The following is a 25654-nucleotide window of genomic DNA, read 5'->3' as shown; positions in this document are numbered from 1 at the left end:
TTGTCTAATATGTGTACTTTTACATAGGGTGTTTTTTTTTTTTGCTGCTTTAGATGAGAAAAAATTAAGAATTCAATATCTTCTTATTTAGTTATTAAGTTTCAGAGGTAAATCTTTTTTTTTTTTTTTTTTTAAAGATTTTATTTATTTATTTGACAGAGATAGAGACAGCCAGCGAGAGAGGGAACACAAGCAGGGGGAGTGGGAGAGGAAGAAGCAGGCTCATAGCAGAGGAGCCTGATGTGGGGCTCGATCCCACAACGCCGGGATCACGCCCTGAGCCGAAGGCAGACGCTTAACCGCTGTGCCACCCAGGCGCCCCTAAATCTTTTTAATTTTTTAAAGATTTTAAAAAATATATATTAATTTATTTTAGAGAGCGAGCAAGCGCGAGCAGGGGGAGGGTCAGAGGGAGAAGGAGAGAAACTCAAGCAGACTCCGTGCTGAGCGCGGAGCCCAACACAGGGCTCGATTTCATGACCCTGAGATCATGACCTGAGCCGAAATCAAGAGTCGGAGGCTTACCCGACTGAGCCACCCAGGCGCCCCAAGAGGTAAATCTTTTTAAAAGCAAAAGAAGAAGGTATCTCAATCAGAAAACCACTCATTGAATAGCTCTTAGACATTTTAAGTATCGAGAAATCAGGTGAAATTAAATCCTAAATATGTACTAGGCCACAAATGCCAATTTACCATGGTTTTCTTATTACTGACCCTTTAGTGATTTCAGGGGTTGTAGCTATGTTATAGGTTCGGAACAGGGATCTGCACAGTACTGACTGCACCCCCAGTAAAGTATTCGTCTGAGTGCACTGACTTCCAGCTCTGTGATGACGAAGATTTTGTGCTCTGGGATCCTCAGTCCTGCTGATCATTTTCTCGAGTTTTAAAATTTATAGTAATTGGTGCTCACTTTCATTCAAGAACCTTTGAGTAGTTCTTTGCGGGGCTGCAGAACATGCAGCCTGCTGGCCTGGAGCCATTCCTAGGTGAGATTGGCAGAATAGGTGGTGTCTTAGAGCCAGTGCTGTTCTTAATGTTTCTCAGTAATCTCGAGGGTCATAAAATCAGCCCATTACCTGTCTGGCCTCATTCCCAGTGAAGAGACTCCCCAGGATACAGGTGTGAGACAGCAGTGCGTTGGCCCCGGTGACCTCACTAGTTTGGGAGCCAGCCTTCTTACTGTGCCTCCCACTGCATGCTTCCCTCAGTATTGAGAAAATAGCTTGGAAACACTTGTGATGAAAAGAAGAAATCATCCATCCCACGGCACTGGTCACGGCTCCTCAGACTTTAGTGAAAGCTTAGTTAGGAGAAGAGAATTATCTTGGCTTTTTAACTTTCCCTCTGTGTCTGGCTCTTTTTATGTCAATTTGCTTATTATTGGAGGAAAGGAAGAATATAGATTTGTGGATAGTCCTGAAAGCAGATCTTAATGACACCTAAACCCTGATTTAGAGTAGAGTACACTCCTTACTGAATCTTGTTTTCAAGTTGTATTTGAGGTAAGAATTAGGCGGGGTGCCCCCTTGACATCCATCTTTGTATCTTTAAATGTTTAGTTCCTATGCCCCTGTGTTTAAAAAGATACTTCCTAAGCTGATTTATCTTTTCCAATCTAAAGAAAATATGAGGTAAAAAAATCTGTGAAGACTTAGATCCTGACAGCAAGGTGGTTCTGCCCATCTCTAGCGGGGTAAACAGAAGACAGCCTGGAGGGCCCAGTGATAGGGAAGCTGGGTGGTCGTCCAGCTTCTTCTGCACATATTATTAGGGGATGAATTCCCAGAACATCAGGCATAGATATTGGGGGACCCAGCAAATGACACCCTGTTTTTTCTCCACTTGTGCTCAGAACAAATTGAGAGACTCAGGAGTCAGGCACATGGAGACCAAATTGTCACTATTATTTCTTGATAAAGCTTTTCAGTGAACACGGCTCAGGTTGCAGAACTAGTGGGCTTTCTAACTTTGTAGTCTAGAATAAGACAGACTGCCCAGCCACAGACAGAGCTAGCTAATGGGGGGCCACCCCAAGGGGACTGTCCCTGTAAAACTGACAACACAGAGGGGAGAGGAGGTATGTTCCCTCCAGCAGGTCCCAAACAGCAAACAGGGATGGTGCAAACGCACCAGCCACAAGAATTATGTTTCCCCTGGGGAAGAGACAGCAAGGGGCAGCCAGGAGTGGTACTCAGGTAGGAGTCCTTCTCCGTGGAAGCCGGGAACCAGGGAAAAGTGGATTCCAGCTTCTATATCCCTTCACTACCCAAGAAGATTTGTTGCCCAAGGTAGGCACAGAAGCCCCTCCAGAGCCAATTTGAGATTATCGCTGTCGCTAGTATGGGTAGTAAGAGTTTGCTCTTACGATACTTAGTGACATGCTAACGTTTTTCTTTCTCTTGCAGGAGACAGATTTTGTTTGTTTTGATGGGGGAAGAGATGATTTTGATAATTATAATGTGGAAGAACTTTTAGGATTTTTGGAATTGTACAGTTCTGCAACTGGAGATTCTGAGAAAGCGATAGAAAAAACTCAGCGTGAGGATACCCCTCCTGAAGTGCTTGAGGAAAGCGACCTTGAAACTGAACCAGTAGAAGTCAGCTCAGAGGAGGGTGAAAGTGTCTCCTCAGAAAACACTAAGGAACTCAGGGAAAGATCTGGGGCCCAGAAGAACCACCCCCATGGAAACAGTCAAGCGGATCGTGCTCAGGGGGACCCATCTTCATTTGAACCTTTTGAGGAACTGCTACAGGATAAACTAAAAGTGCCAGAAAGCGAAAACAACAAAACCAGCAATGGTTCTCAGGTCTCGAGTGATCAGGAGAAGATGGATGCTTATAAACTTTTGAAAAAAGAAATGACTCTGGACTTAAAAACCAAATTTGGCTCTACTGCTGATGCGCTTGTATCCGATGATGAGACAACCAGACTCGTTACTTCATTAGAAGACGATTTTGATGAGGACTCGGATACTGAGTATTACACGGTGGGCAAGGAAGAAGAGGAGAACGAAGAAAACTTTGATGAGCTGCCGTTACTGACCTTCACCCATGGCGGAGAAGATGTGAAAACTCCAGCAAAGTCTGGAGTTGAGAAATACTCGGCAGATAGAGAGCAGAGTTCAAATGGAGAGGATACACTTGAGGCAGCTCAGCCTCCAGGCATCAGAAGCTATGATAAAAATATACTCACAACCTGGGAGGATACTGTCTTCTCCTTCACGGAAGATGATGGACAAACGGGTGTGGATTTAGGGAGTTCTGATTCAGAGGAAGGAAAGGAAGGTGATGATGGGTTCGTCCCAGATAGCAAACGGGGGAAACCACGATCAGCCACGGATGACACTGACCCTAAAAAGGTAGAAGATAGTCTTTTGACTGTAGATGTCCCTAAAACAAATAATGACAAAGACCCAGAAATTCTCAGTACAGAAGAAGGGAGGAAAGCTGAGGAATCCAAGAGGGGCCTGGCACAGGCCGAGGTGGGGTTACAGGAGGAGAAGCAGGAGGGCGTGACTGCACATGGTTCTCCTCAAAGCAGTGACCCCGGCTCTTCGCCAGCTGCCGGAAAGGGTAAAGAAATGTTGGAATCAGAATTGGATAACAAAAAAAATGACCTGAAAGGAACAGCTATTCACGTTTCAAAAGGAATGCTCCATGAAGGAAAGCCTGGAGAGCAGATTTTGGGAGGGGGCTCAGCACTCGAACCGGTACCTGAAGCCTCAGGGAGTCAAGGGAACGAGGAAAAGGTTGGACGGGAATCTGTGGACGTTGCGCCGCCGTTGGGAGGTCACCAGCGTAACGCATCCAAAGACAGGGTGGGAGAAGAACACGCTTTAGTAAGCGGAGTAAAACCGCACATGCTTTCAGTGGAGCCTCTAAGTGAGGAATTTAAAGACGAACAGCTTAAAACTCGGAGTCAACCTAGACCCTCCCCTCTGGATGAAATTGATTTGCCAAGAGAACCAGAAGAAGAGGGTCCCATTTTGGGAAGAAATCTTTCCTGGCCACAAGGAAGAGAAGAGGCTGTTGCACACGGTAAGCAGGTGGGTGAGAAGATAAGGCAGTCCGAGGAGGAGGGCAAAGAGGACCCCTCAGGTGAAGAGTTGGCTCCGCACAAGCCCGGGGCGGGCTCGCGGGAAGTGGAGGCAACAGGCCAGGCAGATAAGCCGGAAGGACCAGGTTTCCATACTGAGAAACCAGAGGCAGAAGACGATTACAGCCCCGAAGAACTCCTGGAGGATGAAAATGCTGTAAGTGCACAACAGTCTAAAGAAAAAAGCCCTGAGGTCCAGGGCGGGCGGTTGGATGTTAATCTGCAGGCCCCCCCAAGAGCTGGTTTAGGCGCCATTAATCCTGACGCAGAAGCGGAAGGAAGTAAAGAAGAAACTAGTAATATTCTGGAAGTTGAAAGAGAAAGTGAAACTTTGGGCCAAGGGGTAGACACGGGGGGCAGGGAAGCAGGGAGCGGGGTGGTGGAAACAGAAAGCCCTCCTGCAGCTAAGAAAGCACAGAGAGCATCTGAAGTAAGGGACTCTCCTGACAGAAAAAATCAGACTCTCCAGTTAGATGAGATGTTTCAGGATCAAGATACTGATTATTTTAAAGAAGACAGCCCTGAGGAATCCGCACAGAAGCCTGGGGTAGAAGAACTCTCGGAGGAGGACCAGGAGGACGTTGAGGTGTTCGCAGACACAGGGAGTCAGGGATCTGCCACCGAGGAGCACGGAGATGACCGGCCACACTGGGCGCCACAGACAGCTGGAAAGCCAGCGCACAGCGACGATGTGAAGGACTTGCCTATAATCGGCAGCTTCTTTAAGGAACAGCAGTCTCTGCAGAGGTTCCAGAAGTACTTTGATGTCCATGAGCTGGAAGCCATGTTCCACGAAATGTCCTTAAAGCTGAAGGCCGCGCAGCAGGAGAGCCTGCCCTATAACGTGGATAAAGTGCTGGATAAGGTCTTCCGGGCCTCCGAGTCCCACATTCTGAGCATAGCAGAGAAAATGCTTGATACTCGTGTGACCGAAAACAGAGACCTGGGAATGAAGGAAAATAACATATTTGAAGAGGCGGCGGTATTAGACGATATTCAAGACCTGATCTATTTCGTCCGGTACAGACACTCGGCCGTGGAGGCCACTGCACCACTCACCACAACACCGCTCCCGCAGGAAGGCTGGGGGGGCTCCGTGGAAGGTAAAGTGCCTCTTGGGGGCGCGCTTGAGAAGCAGGTGCGGGGGAGGGGGTGACAGGGAGGGGGGTGACTGCTGAAGTGCCTCCTGCCTTACTTGTAAAGCTCTGTCAAGTTTACAGTGTGACTGAAGGTAAGGGACAACATCACTGTGACATCCACGTGTCCCTTCCCGCCTTCTTTAAGGCTGGACCATGGAAAGGATTTCTCACATAGTTTTCCCTTTCGGAGTTGAGACTGGGTGTCATGTTTTCATCTTTTGTGGGAGTCATGTTCTTTCTTGCCTCTTTGGAGCAGTCACTTAGGTCAGTTAAATTCTACTGGGCCCTAGGATTCTTGCATTCAGGTGAATCAGCGACTAAACCAGGGTGCAGAGCTTTCTAACACAGCACTTGACACATAGAAGCCTTTCCGTAAATAGTGATGGAATTGCCCGAGCCAGTACCCTAATACAACCTGATTCCTAGTTCTGTGCCCTATTCCGTGTCCCCATGCTTTTCAGACTGAGGTATTTGAACTGAGGCATATGGTAGAATACCGGGGGGACATAAAGTCAAAAGAGTAAATGTATCTTCCCAGAGGGCCAATTTTTCCGGAGAATCTGGGAGGGGAACATTTTTGTGTGTAATCAAAGCAGATCTATTTTGCATTAGAATGCAGAACTCTAATGAATTTTCAGGGTAAACTACGAGGCTTTAAAGAAATTCATCTTTGCTGTGTGTTACATTGGGCTATGCCCTGAGCCTCTTGGGGAAAGACATGGGTTCCCTCTTTTTGACGATTAGATATACTCTGAAAAGATTTGAGAGATACTTGGGCAGACTGCCTTTGTACGAATGCCCTTCCCTGCTAGCTCTGTGAAATGAGCAAGCTTATGTTTCTGCACTTGATGTTTCCTGTTTCTGCACTTGACTGGAATCTCTTCCGTACATTTATCTGTGTGAGCATGTGTTGGTTTGTCAAGGAAGTTAGGTTGTTGAAGACCCTACCATAAATGTGTGTGTTTGTAAAATACTTGGAATAAGGGTTCTTTATCAATTTTAGCCGTCTGTGACATGAGACAAAAGCAGTTGAAACTCTGTTTCCCTGCTCATGTGTGCTCCCTGGGATGCCAGCCTGCGGAGGGCAGTAGTGAAGCGCCTGGGGGTGGATGGTGAGGGGAGCTGTGCAGTGGGAAAGGGGGAGTGGGGAGTGTCCGCAGGCTTTGCCAGCCCAATGCATTCTTCTTCCCTGTAGGGATGCAACCACACCTTGAAGATAATTTCCCACAAGATAACACAGAAGACAGTTTCCCACAAGATAACGCAGAAGACCATTTCCCACAAGATAACGCAGAAGACCTTAAAGTTCAGATTCTCAAGGAGCCCAGCCACTTGGATGAACCTGTGACTGGTGGCAAGGGTGGCCCAGAAGTGTCACAGCAGCCAAATACTGAGAAAGACGTAGACCCAGGTAAAGCTTGCAGATTTTTCTCTACAAAGTAGAGGTATGTCATAAAGAAAAGCTTCTAGGACATTTGCTCTTTTGTTTTTTCCCCCTTTAAATTATTTATTTGCTTAAGTAATTTCTGCACCTGTGGGGCTCGAACTCATGACCCCAAGATCAAGAGTCAAATGCTCTACCGACTGAGCCAGCCAGGCACCCCTGGACATTTGTTCTTAAAGATAGGAAATCAGAAGGGAGTAGAATACAGGCATGAGTGAGTTTAAAAAACAAGAAACCCCAGAAGGGAAAGAAAAGCAGGAGTTGAAGCGAATGGAGATCAGCAGTAGGAAAAAGGCCAGAGACTGTAACCAAAAACCAGTGTTCGGCTGTCATGACTTATGTGAATAATTTTAATCTAAAATATTATTCTTAAAAAGCCTTATGTTCTAAAAAGTAGTTTTCAGCCAGACCAGAGGCATCAGAAACTCTTGGGGGAGGAGACCAGCAAGCTCTGTTTAAGCCCTCCAGGAAATCTGGATCTGTTGAAAGTTTGAGAACCACTGCGTTAAAACTCACAAATTCTGTGTTTTCCCCCCACTCCTTAGTCCCCTTCACCCCACGCTGCCCCCAGTAGAATACAGTGTGGTTTAGCTTGTTTACCTTTTTAAAAACAGTGAAGGGAATATTTACGCCCAGGTAGCTTTATACTGTAGGGAAGAGTACAGAACTTTGCAGTGTGTCGTGGTCCAGGGTGGCCTGACACTGGTGAATAGAACTTCATCACAGAGCACAGCAAACATTCAGTGGAGAGCAACTCGTTTCACTTGAATTGAGGAAAATGTTTAAAACAAAAATACAACAAAATAAAACAAAATGTTGGTGGGTTTCTAATGAAGAAGAACTAATTGTGCTATTTTGCGTATCCACTGTGGTGGGGTGATTTCATTACTGTGTTTGTGCTCTTAGAGGTTGTGGTCTGTGACCACGGCTATAGCATTACCCTGTGATACTGTAAGACCTGGGAGCACTGGGTGGACCCTCCATCTGTCCTCAGAGTACGGGAGAAGCCACAGCATGGGGAGCAATTCTGTGAATTTGAGAAGAAATGACGTATCAGAAGTCTCCTGTGTTCCAGAGGCTATTCCATTCATATGTCACCCTCTCTAGTTCTAAACTCCTTTAAGTCAAAAAGGTTCTGCTTGTTGAAAATGAGTCATGAAGTCTTGTTATTCTCCTGCTCAAAAACTTCCAGGGCTAGGAAAAGTTCTGCTTGCAGAATTAAAAACAGATTTTTTTGCCCTGTCCTTTAAGGTGTATCACAAAATGACATCAACTGCCTTTACAGGCTCATCTTCCCAAATATCCCTTCATGCATCTCAGACATGGAGATGGTCACCTGACCGGGAACATTTCCCCAAAGGTCAGATTCATAGATGAATAGTGAATGGAATCTCCTGGCGGAAGAGACACGAGAGGCCCCTACTGCACCCATCACTAATGGCTTGTTGAATTCCTAGCAGTTTATAAGACGTGTCTCAGATTCAAGTAATTCAAACTGAAATCCCCTTCCCACCACCTCCTCAGGTGAAACCCTTTCAGGCGGTGCCGGAACCCTACCTTTTATGCAGAGCTCCAGGCCAGCCCCCACCCTGTAAGCAATTCGTTAGTGTCTCTGGGCATTTACCATATTCTGTTTTGTGTAGCTGTCCTCCATCTGTTTGATAAGCAGTCAGTGAGTGCCTGCCAGGTGCTACACGCTGTGCTAAGCATTGGTGTATCCTACCTGCAGGTCTGCAAACTGACACTTTTCTACTCATCGTTTGCCTGAAGTTTCTAACAGTGCTTCACCAGCACTAAATGAACGTTGTTAAATGCAACTGTGCCTATGTGGAAAAAACATAAAATTCTTCTTTTCTCAGCTCTCATGACTAAATATTGTTCAGATAGCAGTTGCTTTGCCAGGGACATGATGGAGGGGTTTGGTGAGGGGTAGACTGTACTGGAGATATGTTCATTTCATAATGGAAGGGTATGATGGCTCTAATAGGCATTCTGAACGTTGTTCTCTTTATAATTCTTTTTTTAAAGATTTTATTTGAGAGAGAGAGTACGAGCAGGGGGGAGGAGCAGAGGGAGAGGGAGAAGCAGACTCCCTGCTGAGCAGGGAACTGGATGCAGGGCTCCATCTCAGGACCCTGGGACCATGACCTGAGCCGAAGGCAGACTCTTAACCGACTGAGCCACCCAGGTGCCCCTTATTATTATTCTTCAAGAGAATAATTATATACGTTATATAAGTCTTTATATAAGACATATGAAAACTGTATGTCTTTTTTTTTAGTAAATATTTTTTAAGTAATCTCTACCCCCAACATGGGGCTCAAACTCACGACCCCGAGATCAAGAGTCGCATGCTCTTCCAATTGAGTCAGGAAGGTCCCTTAAACCATATAAGTCTTTAAGAGAAGCCACTGACTAATATTCACCAGGCACTCAATAAATATTTTAAATGAAGAGAAACAGGTCTTACTCTGAGCATAAAATAAAATATTAATTTTCACCCTCAATTTTAGGGATAATTACAACAGAAAGCAGTCCTGTTGATGCTATTGATGGAGAAAAGCAACTAGAAACAAATGCTGAAGAGCCAGCAAGTGTCACACCATTGGAAAATGCAATTCTTTTAATATATTCATTCATATTTTATTTAACTAAGACGGTAAGTTTGACATATATAGTTTCTTCAGATAGCATGTTGATTAATTACAGTTTTTGAGTTGATCTTGAGCATGAGGTAAAGAGCTTAAAATGTCTTTATGAAAACTGCTGATCCTTTGATGTTAGCCTCTGAAACAAACCACAAGTGTATAATTTGGTGGGTTCTTAGCGCAGTTCAGCCCTTGGAGAGGATATGCGGTGTGTCAGTGCTGGGTATATACCTGTAAAACATGGCTCTTCCCCTCAAGGACCTTGTAGTCTAGCAGGTAGATAAAGACTTTTACTGGAGACGTGATATGGGCAGAAAGTATTTACCTGATGGTGGAATGATGTGTTGGATAAATTGATTCATCGTGGTAGGAGGATGGGCAGAGAAGGTCTGAAGTTAGCGGAGACGTGTTTTGGCAGGAGTTGAAGGACAAATGGGAGTTGTAGGGTGTGTAGGACGTTGCTGAATAGAAGGGCTCTGAGGAGCGAGACGGGGGTGGCATGCAGTTAGACCAAAGAAATAACATGGTCAGAAAGTTGGAAACTGTTACAAAGAAAAGACATTTTGGGGAAGCCGAGGAAACCTTGTTGGTGTTGAATAGTCAGAGGGGGTGGTCTTTGGAGGAAGACGGGCGAACCTTAAAGGAAGTTGTGTATCATAAAGGAAGTTGTATATCATGACAGGTAGTGTTGTTACATTGTTTGGGATGGGGATCCTGAGAAGGTTTTAAGCAGGAAAGGGATGTGGTTAGATTTGTTTCTTAGAAAGAGCCACTTATGACAGAGTATTCAGATTTATCTTTCTTAAGGGAGTCATGATCCGAATGATACATTTAATCTATCTGGAAGCATATCTAACCTTTTTAGGACTTAGCTCCCCCTTGTGGTATTTGTTGAAATTGGACATTTTTCTTGGTAAATTTGTGAGAATGAGCGAGCTTTCAGAAGTTGGAGGCCAGGTTGTCCTTGGACCTGTAGAGAAAGTATCCTCCCTCACACAAAAATATTTTCCCACTAGGTTCTGTTATTTTAAGACTTAGGTAGGAAAGAGTTTTTTGTTTTCTGTTCCGTAAACATGCATAAGTTTTGAGCCAGGATGATCTGGTTTCAAATCCCAGATTCATCACTTAGAAGCTTGGGCAAATTACTAAACTTTGTGTAGCTGTCATACATCTTCCAGACGCAGACAATACCAATTCTTAACTGTTGGAAGAATTAAATGAATAAACGAGTAAAGTGTCTAGTGCAGGATCTCACCCTCTGTGCACTTTTCATTTGGATGGTCAGAGGGCAGTATAAAGATACTGAATACCTGTGGGATTCAGGAGAAGGGCCACCAGGATGGGAAAGATTTTTCAGTTTTCCCCGTGGTTGTAGTGGTTTGCAGCCATCCAGGTAAAGATGTGTATGACCTGTGCAGTTAGGCTAATGAGGTTTTCAGTGATTAAGGCAGTCTCAGAATTCAGATTTGATCACCAGAATGAATCCTTGTCACTTCAGAAATTTAACAGGCTCCAGATGTGGGAGGAATTCTTTATTCATTTTCTTTGTAGATATGCACAGAGCCCTGTTCTAGGCCTGGGTTGGGGGACACAGATGTGGTATAGGACAGGGTCTTGGCTTGGGGGATGGGGGGAGAAGACACAGGAATGGTGAGGGAAAAGGGCACAATGTTACAAAGCAACATTGACTTGAAAGGTGTTGCAAGAAAGCATTTTGATGGCTCAGTATGTACAGAATATTTTGTTAGGAGTACAAGATTCTAAGAGGTAAAAGCATGATTCTGATTTTGAAAAGGTTTAAGAAAACAGCATATCAAATATACATGAAGCTTGGGGAAAATGGAAAATATTTGAAATCATTTTTGTGAAGTGTCAAACAGTATAGATAATTATTTGGTAGGGCTGGGAGGAATGGGGTGCTGACTTGTTCAGGAAAACTGAACCAGAAGTCAGATTCATGGATCCGCAGGGAATGGAATCTTAGAGCGGGAAGGGACCTCCGAGGTCAGTTTGTCCAGATTCACAAATTGCAGTAATTTCCTCTCCTGCAGCGTGGCAGGTAGTTATGGGATCTCGGTGTCAGCAGTTCCTAGGGTGAGCATTCTAACCTTACAAGGCCACTCATTGATTGCTTTCTTGGCGTGTTCATTCTCTTATTGACTCCAGATTTTCTTCACATGACTCTTTCTCCTAGAATTGAATTCTTTTTCTACATAGTAACCCTTAAATATTTGAAGTTATGCTTTAATTTTTTGTGTTTTATCATGGAAAATTTCAAACATGCAAAAGCTGAGACAATTATAAAACGAGCTCATGGGCCCATTACCCAGCTTAACAGTAATTCCTTAATATCACCCAATGTTGGGCACATTTGGAATCCTGCTTTTTAAAAATTGTTCTTGTTCAAATCCGGATCTTGTTGAGGTCCAGATGTTGTAGTAGGTTGCTGTATTTCTTAAATGAACTTTAATCAGATATAAATGATATACAATAAAGGGTACCCATTTTAAGAATATAGCTCAGTGAGTTTTAACAAATGTATTCACTCGTGTAAAAACAATCATAACCAAGACATGGAACATTTCCTTCATTCAAATGAGTTCCTCAGGTACCTCCCCAGTGTATCTCCCTCACCACCTGCCCCTGGCAACACTTTTTTCCTCTATAGATTAGGTTTTCCTGTTTTAGAATTATAATTACAAAGTGGACTCATACTTAGGAGTGAAACTGCCAGCCGGGTCAGTTTATCTTAAGAGAAGATGCCAAACGGTTCTCAAAAGTGACTGTCCCAGTTTCTCCTTCCACTAGCAACTTATGAGGCTTCCAGTTGGTCACATATTGCTAACACTTGGTATTAGCAGTTGTAAATTGTAGCCATTCCAGTAGGCGAATCTTTGTGGTTTTAATTGTATTTCTTGATGATTTATGATATTGAGCAATTTTTTATGTGGCCATATGTTTTGTGTGTTCATCTGTGAAATAGTTTTTCAGATCTTTTGCCCTTTTAAAATTTATTTATGTATTTTTTTTTGCCCTTTTTTTCAAAGTTTATTTTATTTGGGCACCTGGGTGGCTCATTCGGTTGAGCATCTGCCTTTGGCTCAGGTCATGATCCCAGTGTCCTGGGATTGAGTCCCACATCAGGCTCCCCGCTTCATAGGGAGCCTGCTTCTCCCTATGCCTCTGCCTCTCTCTCTCTCTGTCTCTCATGAATGAATGAATAAATAAATAAATCTTTTTTTTTTAAAAGTTTATTTTCTTTATTTAAGTAATCTCTACACCCAGCGTGGGACTCTGAACTCCTAACCCCAAGATCAAGAGTTGTATGCTCTTCTGACTGAGCCAGCCCGGTGCCCCTCTTTTGCCCTTTTTTTTTTTTTTTTAAGATTTATTTATTTGAGAGAGAGAGAGTGAGCTTGAGTCGGTGCGAGGGGGTGGGGGGAGGGCAGCAGATGGAGAGGGAGAAGCAGACTCCCTGCTGAGTAGGGAGCCTAACTCGGGGTTCAATTCCTAGGACCCTTGAGATCACACCCTGAGCTGAAGGCAGATGCTTAACCAACTGAGCCACCCAGGAGCCCCTTGCCCTTTCTTAAATTGGGTTCTTTTCCTTCTACCTATTAAGGTCTAAGAGTTCTTCGTATATTTTGGATACAACTCCTTTGTGAGATGTATATTATGAATAGTTTTTTCCAGTCTAAGTCCTGGCCTTTCAATTTCTTGACATTGCTTTTGAAGAGCAAATTTGTAATTTTGATGAATACCATTTCATTAACTTTCACGTTTATGGTTAGTGCATTTTGTTTCCTGCCTAAGGAATCATAGGCCATATCAATGATGCAAATATTTTCTCATATTTTCTTCCAGAAGTTTTATAGTTATACTTTTCATGCTTAGGTCTCGGTTCCATGTTGAGTTAATTTTTGTGAATGGTGTCATGTTTCATTTTTTCCTTCTGTGGATATCCAGTTGTTCCTGTAGCATTTCTTTTCCCTTGAGATTACCTTGGCACCTTGTGTTGAAATCCGCTGACTATATTTGTGGTCTCTCTGGACTCTATTCTGTTCCATTGATTTATTTTTCTATTCTAAGATAATAACACACTTTTATGATTAGTATAGCTTTATAGTAGGTCTTGGAATCAGGTAGTTCTTTGGCAAAATTATGTTCTTTGCATTTCTATATAAATTGTAGAACCAACAGCAATTTCTATAAAAAACTTGGTGAGATTTTGTTACCTTGAATCTATAGATGAGTTTAAGAAGAATTAATATTAACAAATATTAAGGCTTCTAATCTGAGAACTAAGTTCATCTCCACAATTAGTTCTGAAGAAGATCTGTAAGAGACCTACAAGACACTGTTGAGAAACTTCCTTAGTCTCTGTGTACAGGTTTCATGCATATTGTTTATGTATGTCTGTGTGTTTTATAACTTTTGATGTTGTAAATGGTATCTTTCTTACATCTCATTTACAGTTGTTTTGTGTTTATAGAAATACAGTTGGTGTTTGTATATTGACCTCGTATCTTAATACCTTATTAAATTTATTAGTTCTAGGATTTCTTTTTGCAGATTTCATGGGCTTCTCTATGTAGACAGATGATTATGTCATCTGTGAATAAACACACCTTTTAAAAAAGTCAGGTTAATTAAAACATGATTACTTCTAGTAAAATTCACTCTTACTACGTACAGTTTGATGAGTTTTCACATTATTTCTTTAGATTTTTTTGTATCCCTCTTCTCTTGCCTTTCCTTCTTGGACTCTAATTACGCTTATCTTAAGACCACTTTATATGGTCCCAGAGGTCACTGAGGCCCTGTTCTTTTTTTGTTGGTTTTCGTCTCTTATGTCTTTGCTTCTGTTTAGATACTCCCATTGCTCTCTTCATATTCATTGATCTTTTGTAGTCTCTAATCTGTGGTTAAGCCCATCAAGTGAGATTTTCATTTCTGATATTTTGTTTTTCAGCTCCAAAAGTTGCACTTCATTCTATATTGTATCTTCTACTTTTTGTCAGTATGGTCATGGTTTCGTTTTGTCTTATTTTAGTATGCTTAAAAATAATTCCTTAAAGTTCTTTTAAGCAAATTAATTCTTTTATCTCTTTTGCAACTTCTTGGTCTATTTTTATGGATTGATTTATTTCCTCCTCATGGGACATTTTTCCTGCTTTTTTACACATCTGGTGATTTGTTGTTGCTGGAGGCTAGGCGCTGTGAATGTACATTGCTGAGTGCCTGGTTTTTAGTGGCTGCCTTTAAAAAGTGTTGGCGTTTGCTTTGCCTAGACTGTTGTTACCTGTGGACCAGCTTGATCCTTTCTTTCTAGTTTTCTTTTTAAGATTTTTTAGGAATGTGTATACAGAGTAATGTTTACTTGAGAGCTAGCGTAGCCCTGCTCCTAAGGCGTGATGCTTCTATCTACTAAATGCCTTGAGCGTTCACAGGGTCAGGTCGCTCTAACAGGCTGGAACACGGTTTGCCTCCCAGGCCCATGTTAACTTTGTTCAGCTTCCAGCTTCCTGCTGATGTTCTTTTTATCTGTACTTGCTTTTCACCCATCCTCAAATCTTACCTTATAAATCTTACCTTATACAGATGCTGCTTCAGATTCAGCAAAGATTGAAGGAAACCCCCTCACAGATTTCTGGAACTCTTTTTTTTGTAGTTCCCATCTTCCCAGTGCTTTTCCTTGCCAGGTTCCGGGGCCTCAGTCTCCCTGGACTCTGGTCTCCGCCTCCTCCTCGAGGTTGGTGGAATCACATGGTTTCTCCCTCCCTGTACTGAGGTCTAGAAAGTGCCTCCTGGTAGAAAGCTGGTTGATCTCCAGGTTTCCCTTCTCTCAGGGGTCACAGTTGTATGCTGCCTGTTGTTCTCTACCTGATTTTCTAGTTATTTCAGTGGGAGGGCAAGTATATCATTTACTCTGTAGATTTCTCCTTTTGTTTATTGTTGTTGGAATGTATTCATTGCAGAAACAGGTTGGTTTGGCTTCTTATCATGGTCTGCATTTTGCTAACCACATCCCCCAGGATAACTGAACATGTTTCTCTGGCTCTTTATATTTACTGGGAATTGGTAGTCAGGTTCAGGTTCAATATCGATTGACAAGGAAAGTACAGGAGATGTGTACTTTCAGCAGGCGGCATCTAATGACTCGGTGTCCCTCTGTTTTTTTTTTTTTAAGATTTTATTTATTTATTTAGAGAGAAAGAGAGCGAGCGTGCACACAAGCAGGGGGAGGGGCAGAGGGAGAAGGAGAGAGAGAATCTCAGGTAGATTCCGCACCAAATGCAGAAAATGCAGAGCTCGATCTCACAACCCTGGGATCAGGACCTGAGAGCTGAAATCAAGAGTCAGAAGCTTAACCAACTGAGCCACCCAGGCACCCCTTTTCCTATATTTTTGATGTCACTAGTCATTGGTGATCTTGATTAAATCTGTTAATATATTATAGGCTGCAAAATGCTGATATGCTGATTATATTGTTCCTGCTTCATTTAAAGGCTGGGATATTTCTACAAAAAGAAGTTTATAATCAAGTGTTCTTTACACTGAGATTTGATTTGCATAGTTCAGGCAGTATAAATATTTGATTCTATTTAAATAGTTTCCAAAATAATGAGTTGTCTTCCTGGCTTTATCAAAAGATGCCAAAGGGATTTTTTTGGTGTGTTTCCTCTAACTCTTTCTAATCATTATGATATCATGAATTTAAAAATATTTGGGGTGTTTTAATCAGGTGTAGTTCTTTTTTTTTTTTTTTTAAGATTTTATTTATTTATTTGACAGAGAGTGAACACAAGCAGGGGGAGTGGCAGGCAGAGGGAGAGGGAGAAGCAGGCTCCCCGCTGAGCAGAGAGCCTGATGTAGGACTTGATCCCAGGATCCTGAGATCATGACCTGAGCCAAAGGCAGTTGCTCAACCGACTGAGGCATCCGGGCGCCCCCGTCGTTCTTATTCTTATCAGTGCTCAATTTCTCTCCATTTTGGCTAATGGGAGCCTCTTCAGCTCAGCTTCTGGGCCTTTTTGATACCACGCAGTGGTCGCTGATACCTTCCTTGATTTCTAGTGTGGCAAGATCATGAAAGAGTCATTTCTCTTGTGAGTCCCTGATTCCTTTTAATGGGAAATGGTATTTAAAGACTACAGTGTGGGTACTAAGATTGCTAATTGCTTTTGAGTTGGCCATGATTTCCAGGCCTTTCAGAGGACAAAGCTAGGACATACATAGAGTTTTGTGTGTGTGCACATTCATCTTGGTGCCATATGGATACTCCCAAAAGAAATTCAGGATGTGAAAGGAATTTTCCTTAACTTCATCTATCTTTTTTTTTTTTTTTAAGATTTTATTTATTTATTTGACAGAGATAGAGACAGCCAGTGAGAGAGGGAACACAAGCAGGGGGAGTGGGAGAGGAAGAAGCAGGCCTCCAGAGGAGGAGCCTGATGTGGGGCTCGATCCCAGAACGCCGGGATCACGCCTTGAGCCGAAGGCAGACGCTTAACCGCTGTGCCACCCAGGCGCCCCTAACCCCATCTAACTTACACATGTGTTTTCTTTCTCTGGGGTTGGAAATCCCAGTTTTCAATGACGTCAGCATGTTTATTTTATTTTACAATATTCAAACAATTTTAAAAATACCAGTATCAACACTGCCACCCACATTTGTTACTGAAAATGTTTTTAGGATGTTTTGCAGTTATTTTTGTTTTAAAGCTGTATTCCTCCTAGTACAGGCTTAACATAATTCCTTTCTGTTGTCCTGCCATCAGTTTGAATCACAGTTAGGTCAACTGTTTCATTTTTGCTTGTAGTTTGTAGGGATTGCTTCTGAATGTTTTTTGTTTTGTTTTTTAAGTATCTAACGTATTTACAAGATCTCATGCCAATTTATAAAACAAGGTCTCTTCAGAGAAGTCTGGGTTTCATCTCAGTTCCATTGAACCTGTTGTTACCCTCCTCTATGGGTAATTTTAAAAATTAATTTAATATCTTATTAAAAAGTAGGCAAATGATTTCTGCATTCAGCCAAGATTCTGGCTTTATTTACCTTCCTTACCGAAACAACTGAAAAGAAAAAAAAATCCCAGACAAAATGAATGAGACAGTTTTCAAGACACTGGACATCAGGTAACAAAAGACAATGATTCCTGAAAGATAGGGAACCAGTGCTGTGAGCCCTGCAATTATGCCTACTTACTGCATTGAAAGAGTTCCCCAGTTGTAGCATAGAAGTGAGGAACCGTCAATGGAGGAGATGGAGCTGAGAGTCCAGGGAAAGTAAGGCTCAAGTTCATAGGGCCGAGCAGCAAGAGGAGGGCTCTACACGGAGAGAGCTGTGAGACTGTGAAAGGGCCCCTTTGAGCATTCATCAGCATATGAGTTTGATGAAATTACTCAATGTCAGAGAAACTGTACAAGTGATAAGAGGAAGCAGTTCATGACACAAGGCCAAGAATATACCTTATAAATCTAGGAGAATTGGATAAAGTACTCAGAAGGGTCTCGTCTCAGAGTATCTGCTCATGTCTTGCCTAACAAGCCGTAAAAAAGCAAGAGCTGAAAGAATCAAACTATTTCCTAGTAATTTACCTGAACAAACAGAACAATGCTCAAGAACGTTTGTTATATTAGTCAAAGTTCTCTAGAGAAGCAAAACAAATATGGGACCCACCTACACAGATAGATAGGTAGAAGAGGTTTATTATAAGGAACTGACATCTGCATAATTGGAGGCTGAAAATTCCACAGTCTTCTGTCCGCAAGCTAGAGATCCAGGAAAGCCATTGGTGTAATTCAGGCTGAGTCCAAAAGGGAGCTGCTGGTCTGAAGGCCTGAGAACCAGGAGTACCAAGGGTGGAAGAAAAATGATGTCCCAGCTCAAGGAATCAGGCAGGAAGGGGTGAATTCTTTTCGCAGTTTGCTCTGTTCAGGCCCTCAATGGATTGGATGTTGCCTACCTATATTGGGAAGGGCAGTCTGCTTTACTGAGTTATTCCAATGCTAATCTCACCTAGAAACACCCTTACAGACATACCCAAAAAGGTTTAATTTGGGTACTCTATAACTAGTCAAGTTGACACATGAAATTAACCGTCAAAAGTTACCAGGAATGCAAAGAGGCAAGAAAATACAAACATGATGAGAAAAATCAACCTATCAAAACCAACCAAGAACTACCAGAGATGTTAGAATTAGGCAAGGGTGTTAAAGTAGTTATTATTACTATATTTTGGATGTTAAAAAAGTTAAGTGGAGACATGAAAGATACTAAAAAAAAAAAAAAAGACCTAAATCAGACATCGATTTGAAAACTACAGTGCCAGAGATAATAAATATACTGGGTGGGATTAATGCTATAGACTAGACATTGTAGATGAAAAGATAGTGAACTTGAAGGCATAGCAATAGAAGCTATCCAAAATGAAATACATAGGGAAAAAAGACTCAAGAAAAACGATCAGATCACCTGTGGGACACTTTCAAGCAGCCTAATAATGTAACCGGAATCACTGGAGGACAGGATAGAAGAGGTGTTCAGAAAAATATTTAAAGACATAGTGGCTGAAAATTTCTAAAATTTATGAAAACTGTAGGTCCACATACTCAAGAAGTTCAATGAAACCCAAACATATGAAGCATGAAGAAAACTACAATGAGGTATGTCATAATCACATTGCTCTAAATACATGATAAAGAGCAATCTTAAAAGGAGAGGGAAAAAAAGACATTTTACATAGAGAAGGGATTAAGATAAGGTTGCTATCAAGACTTCTTGTCAGAAGGCATGGGAGAATACAATAGAATAATATCTTTTAACGAACTTGAAAAATAATATTTTTGACCTACAATATCATACCCAGCAAAACAATTTTATAAAACAAAGAAGAAATGAAGATTTTATTTCCCAACGTACAAGAGCTGAATTAATTCAGCACATCTGCACCATAAGAAATGTTAAAGGAAGACCTTTAGGCATAAGGAAAATGACAGATGGAAATAGTCAAGCTATAGAAAGGGGGTGAAGAATGCCAGAAATGGTAATCATATACGTAAATGTGTAAAACCATTATCTAATTATTATTTAAATATCTTTAAAATTTGACTTTCTGTAGTATAGGGTTTCAAAAATATGTAAAAGTAAAATAGATGACAACAATAATATGAAGGTCAGGAGAGGGAGAAATGGTAATAACTCTTGTGGAAAGTTCTTATGCACATGAAGTAGTAGTACAGTATCACTTGTAGACTGTGGTACATTAAACATACATAGTATAAACCCTAAACCAACCACTAAAATAACAAACTAATGAGCTAATAAGCCAACAGAGGAGATAAATTAGAATCATTAAGAAGACTCAATTGATCCAAAGAAGGCAGAATAAAAGTAAAAAGGGAACAGAGAACAGATGGGAAAAATAGAAAAAAAAGAAGTTGCCTAGGCTTAAACTTACCCATATCAGTGATCACATTAAATAGAACTTGTCTAAATACCCCAATTAAAAGGCAGAAATTGTTCAGTTGGGTAAAGAAGCAAGACCCAAATAGATGCCTTCAAGAACCACACTTTAAATAAAAAGACATACGAAGGTTAAAACTAAAAAGATTGAAAAAGTTACCTCACATTTAAAAAAAAAAGCTGGAGCGGCTGTATTAATACCAAAGTAGATTCCAGAGGAAAGTATATTACCAGGGATAAAGAAAGTTATTTTCTAGGATAAAGTAGTAAGTCAGTCAAGCAAACATAATCTTAAATGTTTGTGTTTCTCATAACAGAGCTTCAAAATACATGAAACAAAAATGGATAGAACTAAATGGAAAAACAGATATAAGAATATAATTATAATTGGAGATTTCAGTGCCCTTCTCTCAATAATTGATAGACTAGACAGAACATGAATAAGGTTCTAGAAGATATAAACAACACTGTCAATCAACCTGACCTGATTGACATTTATAGGACACCCCAGAAGAGCAGAATATAGGGGCGCCTAGGTGGCTCAGTCATTAAGCGTCTGCCTTTGGCTCAGGTCATGATCCCAGAGTCCTGGGATCAAGCTCTGCATCGGGCTCCCTGCTCTGCTGGGAAGCCTGCTTCTCCCTCTCCCCCTCCACCTGCTTGTGTTCCCTCTCTTGCTGTCTCTTTCTCTGTCAAATAAATAAATAAATAAATAAATAAATAAATAAATAAATAAAATATATTAAAAAAAAAAAACAGAATACATATGCTTTTTGAGTGCACATAGAGCATCTACCAAGATAAGTCATAGTCTGGACCATAAAGCAAATGTCAAAAATACAGAAAGATTGAAATCATACAAAGTATGTTCTCTGGCCACAGTAAAATTAAATTAGAAATCAATAACAGAAAGATCTCTTGAAAGTCCCCAAATACTTGGAAACCAACTGACACACTTGTGAATAACTTATGGGTCAAAGAACTCAAAAGGGAAATCAGTATTTTGAGCTGAATGAAAATGAAAACAGCATACCAAGTTTGTACAGTAACAGTAAAACACTACTTGGAAATTTATATAGTGTTGTCTATATTAGAAAAGAAGAAAGGTCTCAGATTAGTGACCTCAGTTTGTACCATTAGAGACTAGGAAAAAGAGTAGATTAATCCCTAAGAAGCTAAAGAAAAGAAATAAAGAGCATAAATTAATGAAATAGGAAACAAAAGGAAAACCAATGAAAACTAAAGCTGGTTCTTTGAGATTAATAAAATTGATTAACCTCTAGCCAGAGTGATGAGGGAAATCAAGGAGGAGACACAAATTACCGATGTCTGTGATCAGACAGGGACATCACTACAGGTTCTACAGAAATTAAAACAACAAAAAGGGAATATTATGAATAATTTATGTCACTTAATTTGACAGTTTGGATGAGATGAAGAAATTCCATCTAAGACACAGATTGCAAAAGCCTACGCAACAGACAGATGGCCTAAATAATCTAGGACTATTTAAAGACATGGAATTTATTGTTATAAACCTTTCTATAAAGAAAACTCCAGGCCCAGATGACTTCACTGGTGAATTCAATTAAACTTGTTAGGAAGAAGTAGTAATAATTCTGTACAAACTCTTCTAGAGAATTGAAGTTGGGAAAATACTTCCCAATTCAAACCAGAGAGAGATATAACAAGAAAAGAAAACCACAGACTAGTATCTGTCATGAACATAGGCACAAAAACTCTAAATAAAATTTTAGCAAATCAAGCCCAACAATACACAAAAAGGATAATACATAATGACCAAGTATGGTTTATGCCAAGAATGCAAGGTTCATTTAACATTAGAAAATCAATGTAAGTCACATATTAACAAATTTTAAAAATAAAATCCAAATATGCAGCTTGAGAGACAAAGCATTTGGAAAAAATCATAATGTTGATTATTGATATTAAGAAGAGAACTGGTAGCAAACTAGGAAAAGAAGGGGGATTAAAATAGCCTCTATGAAAAACTTACTAACATCGTACTTAGTGGTGAATAATTCATTGTTTCCCCCTAAGATCAGAAACAAAACAGGGATGTCCACTACCACATCTATTCAACATTATAGTGGGGCACAGTGAGATAATGGCCAGTGCACTAAGGCAAGAAAAAGAAATAAAAACCATACAGATTGGGAAGGAAGGAGTAAAATTATCTTTGTCTGCAGATACTGAACATCTATGAATAAAATCTGGTGGAATCTACAAAATCTGGTGGAATGTTAATTTTAGATTAACATCTAAAAGCAACTGTATTTCTATATGCTGGCAATGAGCAATTGGAAATTGAGATTAAAATCTTCCATGTGCAATAGCATCAAAAAATATGAAGTACTTAAGGATAAATCTGGCAATACCATGAGACTTATAATTAAAAACTGTAAAATATTGCTGATAGAAATTGAAGACCTAACTATGGAGAGACCTAACTTGTTTGAGAGTCAGAAGACTAAATATTGTTAAGCTATCATATTGTCACTATAACAAACAGTATGTCACGTATTAAGCTCCCCATTTTGATCCCCAGAGTCAACATAATCCTGATCAAAATCTCAATCTCTTTGGTAGAAAACAAGTTGATTGTACAGTTCATGTAGAAAATTCCAAGGACCTTGAACAACACAAACATGACCCGATTTCAAGACTTACAATAAAGTATGGTAATTAGGAGAGCATGGCCTCAGTAGAAGATAGACCAAAAAAAAAAAAAAAAAATCACTGGAATAGAATAAACAGTTCAGAAATAGATCCATACATACCTGGCAATGGACTTCTGACAAAGGTGGAAACACAAAGTGGAGAAAGAGACGTCTGTTCAACAAACAGGACTGGAGCTATTGGATATATCCCTGTGCAAAAGATGGATTCATGCCTCAGTCATAAACATAAATGAACTCAAAAAGCTTCATTGAACTGAATGTAAAGCCTAAAACCATAAAACTTATAGAAAAAAGTTAAGCAAAGATTTCTTAGATTTAACACCAAAAGCAGGATTCATTCATAAAACAAAAAATTGACAATTTAGATTTCATCAGAATAAAAACTGCTTTTCAAAATACACTGTTAAGTGAATGAAAAGACAGGCCACAGATTAGGAGAGAATCATTGCAAAGCATATATGTGAACAAGGACTTATATCCAGAATATATAAAGAACTCTCAAAGCTCATTCTTAAGAAATAACCCAGTAAAGTTAACACTTCACCAAATAAGATGTGTACGTGAAAAAATGCTCAACATCATTACTTCTCAGGGAAATGCAAATTAAAACCACCATGAATTATACATACTTATTAGGATGACTAAAAAAGAATGATTTAAATGAAAATACCAAGTGTTGGAGAAGATGTGGAGAAGCTGGAAATAAACACTGCTGGTGGGGATGTACAATGGTACATCACCTTGGAAAACTGGTTGTTAGTTTCTTAGAAAGGTGTATGTCAGATGTTCCAGCCATCCCTCTGCTAAGCATGTACCCTTGAGAAAATAAATTCTGCATCTACATCCATTTGTTTTTATATCAATATCCATAGCCCCTCTATTCGTAAAAGCCAAAAACTGAAAAAAACCTCAAATGCCCATCAACAGCTGAATAGATAAGCAAACTGTGCTAGATCCGTATAATAAGATGCTACTCAGCAACAAAAAGGAATAATAACCTATTGATTATGCAGTAACACGGGTGAATCTCTATGCTGAGTGAGATAAGCCAGAGAAGTTGAATACATGGTGATATATAAAACGGTAGGAAATGCAAAGAAATTCTGCTGGGGCAGGCCCAGTCAAGCAAGTGGCAGGAGGTGGGATGAGGAAACTTGTGGAGGTGAAGAATATGTTCAGTTTGAATGTGATGAAGTTCTCACAGATGTATTCGTATGTCAAAATTGACAGATTGTGCACTTTGAATATGTGTAGTTTATTGCATGTGGGTTTTATGTCAGAGCCATAAAAATATATTTGTATCTCATTACCTTCTTATGTGAAAGTTGTAATCTACACCTTTCTCCATCCCTCCTTTAAAAAAAAAACATTGTGGAAACTGTATATAAAATTTATTTTTTTTCCAGTTTCACAGTATACTTAGGTTATTGAGCAACTCTTCTGCTGATGGACATTTTGGTTTGCAGTCATTTGTTATTATAAATAATGCTGGAATAACATAGTTTTGTTCATATATCTTTTCAACATTTGTTGTTGTGTCCACAATATCTTTGAGATCTTTAGAAGTGGGATTGTTGCATCAAAAAGTAAATACACAAGTAATTTGGGGGAGATGTTGCTAAATTCCCATTCATAGAGGTTGTGTCATTTTGTATAATGATGAGCAATGTGTGAGAGTACTTGTTTCCCCTACATTCTCTCACCAATAGAGTATGTTGTCAGATGTTTAGATCTTGCCAGTGTAAGTGAGAAATGGTATCTCAGTGTAGGTTTAATTTCTATTTCTTTTATTATGAGTGAGGCAGAGGATGTTTCCATATGTTTGTGAGCTATTTCTGTTTCTTTTCCTGAGAACTGTTGATTCTTTTATTTCAGCTCATTTTTCTCTAGGCTGTTTTCTTCTGTTTACTTGTACAGTTCTTCATACTTTATGAATATTAACTCTTTGTCTCTGATATTACAAATATTTTTTCTCTGGTTGTCATTGTTAAAATTTTTGACATATTGCATTTTTTTGCGTGCAGGGGCTAGACAAGTTTATTTTTAAGCAGTTGTTTGCAAATCTTTTCTCTTGGATTTTGAGGCATAATTAAGAAGGTTTTGCTCACTCATAATACATTGAGAAATTCACCCATGTCTCTTCTTGTACTTGTTTTCATTTTTTACATTCAGCTTTCTGATCATTTGGAATTTATCCTTATGAAAAAAAATCCAGTTTTAACATTTTCCTTAGGGCTTAGTTTTACTAACATCACTTATTAAAAAGTGTCTTTTTCCCCAGCTGACTTTCAGTGTATCCCAAATTTTCAATGCAGTTGGGTCTATTTTTGGATTTTCTGTTTTATTCCATAATCTATCTGTATTCTTGGGTCAGTTCCTTACTGTTTTAATTGCACAGCCTGCTTTCGCCTCCCCGCCCAGCCCCCTCCATTGCTCTTCTTTTTGATGATTTTCCTGATTTGTTCTTGATTGTTCCGAATTGACTTTGTATTAAACGGGAAGACATACCTTTAAAGATTTACAAACATCATTTTTTCTCCAGGTTAAATGTCCCCAGTTTTTTCAACGTTTAGAACGTGCCTATGCATAATCCTCGTCCTTTTCCACAAGTCACGTAACTATAAAATACGGGCCCCTGGGGTATGGTGTGATAATGACATGGCTCCTTAGGAGAATCCTTATTCCAGGGGATCAGCAGAAATGTGAGCAGTGTGAGCATGTGGAGTAGGAAAGGAAAAAGCTGAGCGGGGGCCTGGAGATACCGGGGAAGGAAGGCCTCGCCCTGCAGACGGGGGGCGGAAGGGGGTCTTCACTCGGGGGTCCAGAGAGGTCGCTCTCCTGTCTGGACAGTGGGACAGGTGCCTGGGGTCTCGGCACTCAGTGACAGAAGGCCTGCCCTGAGGGGCGTGAGCGTCGGACTTCTCTCCAGCCCCAGCTCCTCTTCCTGGTAGCCCCCGGGGCCCTTTAGGGGCGCGGTCTCCCCCAGCTCCTGCGGCAGGTGAAGCTCCCGTCAGCTCACCTCCCTTAGCTGCTTCTGCGCAGGTCGCCTCGCTCGACCGTTGCTTTCTTCCGCCATGGCCCCGCCCACTGCGTAGGCACGTTTACGTCCTCCGTGGGGCATTGTCTGATGACGTATTTTCCAGGAGGCGTAGGG

General features: G+C 40.7%; 1 protein-coding gene and 1 long non-coding RNA gene across 3 annotated transcripts in view; one reads left to right on the top strand and one right to left on the bottom strand.

Annotated features, from left to right (window-relative positions):
• MIA3 (MIA SH3 domain ER export factor 3) overlaps positions 1 to 25654 on the top strand; it is a 54443-nt gene that overhangs the window by 7602 nt on the left and 21187 nt on the right. For both annotated transcript variants that reach the window (XM_045809656.2, XM_045809657.2), the window contains exons 4-6: positions 2409 to 5202; positions 6434 to 6649; positions 9196 to 9341. In XM_045809656.2, the coding sequence (XP_045665612.2) occupies positions 2409 to 5202; positions 6434 to 6649; positions 9196 to 9341 (3156 nt within the window). The remainder of the gene's footprint in view (positions 1 to 2408; positions 5203 to 6433; positions 6650 to 9195; positions 9342 to 25654) is intronic.
• LOC123800135 (uncharacterized) lies at positions 111 to 25633 on the bottom strand. The gene is made up of 3 exons (XR_006781825.2): positions 25520 to 25633; positions 22600 to 22689; positions 111 to 5042 (listed from the first exon to the last, which is right to left on the bottom strand). It is a non-coding gene; the product is annotated as an uncharacterized LOC123800135 (long non-coding RNA).

Source organism: Ursus americanus, chromosome 2 (genome assembly GCF_024610735.1).
Source record: "Ursus americanus isolate L20-20 chromosome 2, mUrsAme1.1.p, whole genome shotgun sequence".
Classification (NCBI taxonomy): domain Eukaryota; kingdom Metazoa; phylum Chordata; class Mammalia; order Carnivora; family Ursidae; genus Ursus; species Ursus americanus.
Note: the sequence above shows the minus strand (reverse complement) of the source record. Positions and strands in the feature narration are given on the sequence as shown.